General features: G+C 30.2%; 1 protein-coding gene across 1 annotated transcript; it reads right to left on the reverse strand.

Moving 5' to 3' along the window:
• Window positions 1-1632: 1632 nt before the first annotated feature.
• Window positions 1633-4672, reverse strand: Hr83 (nuclear hormone receptor 83; the record flags this gene model as incomplete). Its single annotated transcript, XM_018453195.1, has 5 exons — window positions 1633-1868; window positions 2005-2313; window positions 2570-2833; window positions 4295-4390; window positions 4525-4672. Coding segments are annotated over 5 exons (1053 nt in total), but the record flags the coding sequence as incomplete, so codon positions are not given.
• Window positions 4673-5726: the final 1054 nt, after the last annotated feature.

Below are 5726 nucleotides of genomic sequence, written 5' to 3' on the forward strand. Positions count from 1 at the left end.
AACTCTGTCTAAAAAATGACATTACATGTTTGAGATAAAATTATTACTGGAATTGTATTTTGAACTTATTAAGGCTCCGTATAACAGATTTAAAATAATCCAAAATGAGTCCTGAAAAGGTTCAAAATAAGTCCAGAAAAGGTCCAAAATAAACCCTGAAACTGTTCAAAATAAGTCCAGAAGAGGTCCAAAATAAATCCTGAAAATGTCCAAAATAAATCTGATAACGGATATTTTATAAACATCCGAAGTTGTGTCAAACGTACATCTTATAGATGTACATCAGACATCCGAAGGATCTTTTCTGGATCACAAAAGGATGTCGATGTCCAAAAATGGACGTTTGTTGAACATCCATTGGACGTCCTTGTACTATCTGGGATAGTATTTGACGGATTGCTTAACTTTTATTTGCAAGTAGATCTTGTGAATTTGACGTAGAATCAGAATACTTAAGTTCACTCTCCACTATGAAGATTGTTCTTCTTTGTATCGGTTACTAACCAGCGTACCGCAAGGCAGAGAAACTTTGGTACGATGAAATTATTGAGATAGTTATCTTGAACGCGATGTGAAAGTGCTGTTATAAATATATTAATGACTTTTTATCGCGATATTATTAAGTTTTATATTCGAAAATTAGTAATTAATAGTAAATACGATCTAATTGTTGTTAGTATTTCATTCCGCTTTTCTCATTTCATTAAATATTGGGTTAGAAAAATTTGTATTATCATATGCATTTTCGACATTTTCGTATAATCTCGCATTAATAAATTTTGTTAATTATGTTCCTATAATATAATTTTTATTATATTTCGAACAGTAATTATAATTGTACATTGTATTGTAAACAATTATTATTGTATTACTGAATGTATAAAGGATTACACTAAAAGATAGTATTAAAAAAGTTATGCAATATGATTTTATCGTATTTCGCTAATCATAATGCAATATAATTAGCGAAAAATACAATAAAATAATTAGACATAAAAATAAAAAATTAATTTTAAATATACTTATCTGCAAAAACGGACTACTAAATTTATTAATAACCCGTTTTTTTACGAGTGAATATACTTACAAAGAAAAAAAGGACCGCCGATAAAATCGGCGGGGGGGGGAGAAGGGCTCTAGCTCGTTTTTACTAAATTAAATCTTAAATTAACGATATATGATTGGAAAAGTTTGAAGTGTATTCAAAGTCTTTATAATTGCTAGTAATTGTAGACTTTGGAACATATTTACATACTAGTAAGTATGTTTGGTAAAAACGGGCTGAAAATCTGCATTAAAAACATAATTTCGTAATTCCATTTTTGGAGAAATCGGCTGCATGGCACAAAAGTGCATGAGTCTTTAAGCTCATTGATTTCCAAACAAATCTATATTTTGAACATTTTTCTACGATTTTTTTACAAAGTTATACCGTTTTAAAGAAAGTGTTACAAAATAAATAATTTTTTCTTATAAATTCAGTATAACTTAGAAACAAATTATTGTAGGAAATTTTATTAGAAAGGAAATTAAAGCATGAAATTCAAATTTTAGCTCTTTTTAATTTCGTGTAAATGCGTGCGTGTACATATGCATGCGTGTGTACATATGCATGCGATTGTTGCAATAGATTTATCGTACAGACGCGATAACTCTTTCCAAATCTGTGTCGCCCATAATTGGTACAAACAATTCCTCAGCCAATTCTCGAGAACAACATCCGGTGAGAATAGGTAGGACAAACAGAATCTTCGCCAGTTTGTTCTCTCGATCGTCTTGCTGTTGGAGATGTCGTATTAGAGTTTCCACGGCATTATTTCTCGCTTGTGACATTATGTGGACACCGTTTGTAGTAGTATTGGCGATTTCTGCAATTTAAAGCACACTTATTGCAATGTAATCGCATTTTTATCATTGAGAAATTCAGAAAATTTTATTGGTACTATCGAAAAATTATATGACTTTCTTGCATATACATATATGTATTGTTTAACTTTTATTTACCTGGACGACACAGCGCAAACGTGTCTAAAACACATAATTCGACATCGTCGAGTTGCAATTTTTCGATCGCAGTGCGTGTTGCAATTATGCAAGCTAAAGCACTATTGTTACTCGTTGCACTTTGTCCTCGTATGTTCGTTAAATCAACCGGCCACGTAGCTGCGCGTAAAACAAAAAGAGCAGACCATCCACGACGAAGAATTTTGTTTTGGTCCTCCACATTCAGTATTGAAAAATCTCGGTGACGACGTGCATTCCGAATAGCTGCCAGGAATATCTGCGCGGATATTTCGTACTGTATAACCGTGCCTGCGTGCAATATAAAATTCTATTAATTTATCGTAAAAAATATATATATCGCAACGATTATTTATTTGCATTACTCCACAAATCAGAATTTTTCTTTAAAACTGGAAATTGATTTGGGGGTAAAAAAAAAATAGATTTCATTAGGATATTTCATTAGGAAACAGCACATACATACACACGCTGGTTAGATAATTGATAAATTTTGTCTAAAGTTAAGTCTAAGAATAATTTAAATATTCCAAGGAAAGAAAATTACCGGGTGATATAATCCTCGTCGGTTGTGCATAACGCGTCGTGACAGGAAAGAAAATATTCTCTCTACTTTCAGATTCGTGTAACGTCTTCATCATTAAAGTATTATTCAGTGTGGAACTCTTGAAAGGCAAATATATTTCGGAATTATTAAAACGTGCATAAAAAGACGTTGATGGATCAACTCTAGGCTTCCAGGTGCTGTTAGAATTATGTGGATTTGAGAGCGAATTGTTCCGAGCACGTGGCCCTCTTTCTTCCTGCACCGCTGTAAAAATATATACTTAAAAAATTTAACAGTATCTTATAAAAAAAAGTAAAGGAAGCTCCTACTAATTCTTATTTATCATTAATTTTTATAATTGGTTTTGAGAAGAATAAAATAATTTTTTTTTGAAGATAAGCAATTACTCCAACAACAATTAAATATTATTAAATATATTTCATAAAATTTAAATATGCTTTGTTTATTAGCTTGTTTAAATATTATATTTTTGAAAATTGAAAAATTTTGTGAAGTTTCTATACTTATTGTGTTACATTTGCGTCTTTATTATAATATAATCAATGTGAAAGTGTATATAACGATGTAGTTGAACAATTCCAGTAGGGTGGCTCTAGTTCTTCGATCACAGGATAAGGTTTGTGTATTTAAGAGCAGACGACCGGAGTTGACACTCGATATCATTTCTCGTGACACATTATGGCAATGGCTACTACTAAATTATTTACTGTGTGTGGATTATCCATGAAAGATGGTTATCGCAATTTGTGTTCGTTACATATATCTATCCTTATAACAGATATAGTTTTTCTCAGTTTCTCCTAAAACTTTTAGATTTTCCGTTCATTTAACACTATATTTGTCACTATTATTGCATTGAAATACACGTATATATATATATATATATTTATGTATGAAATAAAGGAATATAAGATAAACATCAAATTAATATCAATTGTCCACATTACACAGTTCTGCTGTCAATTAACTTTTCTGGATATCGTTAAGGATAAAGGCACGTGTCTAGCACACGCCATTGTTTGCATCTCGTTGAGTTTGTTAGCACCTTGCTATGTTTACCTGTTAGCGGTGATTTTATGTTCGCCCCCGCGATATGAGATTTTATAAAAGATACATATCGATTTAATTTAATATTATTCGGAATAAGAATAAATGATTCAATTTAAAATTAAATTTATTTGATTATACAAAAAAGTCACAACCTATAATTTTTAAAAGAAAGTTTAAATTATAAGTTAAATTATGCATACAATACAAACAGTTGATAATGTATCTTGACCTTTATGCGAACGTAAAATACATCTAATACATCAACAACAATTTAATATTGTTTTATGTTAATTATTGCAAAAAGGTTAAACCTCATCAATGACTTTGATTTTTACATACAATTAAAGTTGATATAATCCTGAGTTACGCATACCTTGAATCACGTGTAAGTAAAACTTAATGTAATCGAAAATAAAAATTCAACGTCAAAAACTAAAATAGTCCGCCACGTTATTTAAAGTGTGCATAACTCAGGATTATATCGACTTTAATTGTATGTACAAATCAAAGTCATTGATGAGGTTTAACCTTTTCGCAATAATTACCGTTAATTTTAAAACAAAAACTTGATTCATTATCTGAGTACCTAAATAGTTTAATATTTAAATTTCTTTTAAGAAATTTTTTTGTAAATATATTAAATATTTTACCTACCTGCTGTATTCATGCCAACGGAGAAACATTTCTTTAGACGGCAATGTGGACACCAATTTCGTCTAGCTTTGTCAATGGTGCAGGATCCATCACTATCTAAAGAATTATAAGTTCGATTATTAATATGATATTTAAGTAGCATTTCCTAGTATTATTCTTTTGGTATTGGGTGATACTGGCATGTTTTTATATTTCACTACTTCTGTATAAACGTTTAAACGTGTACAAACTTGTGCAAGTGAACAGAGCACCACGACGCACGGATCTCTTAAAGAAACACGAGCAACCATCGCAACAATAAACACCGTAATGTTTCCCATATGATCGATCACCACACACTTTACAGGACACTGGTGTAGGTAGAGTTCTTCCTATTATGAGAAATGTTATCGTTTGTCAGTTAAGAGTTTTATTAAGATTACTTTTGAAAATTACAATTAATTACAATTAATTTTATTATGAGGAAATTATTTGTACTTTTTAGGCGGTTCATATATTACGCGCAATCATACCATGAAATATGTGTTATTTGCGATTGAATAAATTAAAATAGATATTTACCCATTTTTTTTTATTTTAATGCAACAAGTTCAAGTTCACACAAATCGGGCGAGTTTTTGTAATTCGAATATGAATATTATCGCGCGATAATATCCGAGCAATGATCAAGGTGATCGTGTCCGACCGGGCTCGCGAATGAAAGCAAACTCTATCAGGACGTGGAACGCACCCCTGTTCGAGGGAGACTTAACTCATTGGTGGTGGAAATGGACGGACGTAAGTTGGATTTGTCCGACACGTCACTTCAAATGTCAAAACGCGAAAGGATAATATTTGCGATAGACTGATCGAGCGTGACACTATTGTTCAATCATGAAATTATTCCAGAATAGAGAACCGCACATTCAACTTTTCAATCAATTATTCAATAATGTAACGAATTTTTTTTGTAGAAGTGAAATCGCAATTTTTTTATTAGAAAAAAATTTATTTTCTTGGTTTACAATATTGTTTGATGGTTTGAAAGATACATAAAAATATACTAAATAAAACTTCACAGATTAATTTCTTATTTCCGCGTATATTTATTACAAGAATTATTTTAAATTTTTTTTAACAGAAAAGTTTTAATTTCTTTTATTTATAGGGAATACGATTAAAAAGATAGAATTAAAGAATACTATAGGAAAGCATCTGATTTTACGAATATCATGTTTTTATCGTTATCATATAAGATATGTACTTTATATCAATATCAATTACGTATTATATATCAATATCAATTATACAATAATTTATTTGTTCACATACAAAAATGTAAGGGATATATATATATATATATAAAAGGAATATATGTATATGTAACTTCAAATTATCCTATTATTGCGAGAATTTTAATACTAAAAGAAGTGCAACGTGATTGATTTATCTT

The sequence above is a fragment of the Mycetomoellerius zeteki genome, unplaced genomic scaffold, assembly GCF_001594055.1.
Source record: "Mycetomoellerius zeteki isolate Tzet28-1 unplaced genomic scaffold, Tzet1.0 scaffold367, whole genome shotgun sequence".
NCBI lineage: Eukaryota > Metazoa > Arthropoda > Insecta > Hymenoptera > Formicidae > Mycetomoellerius > Mycetomoellerius zeteki.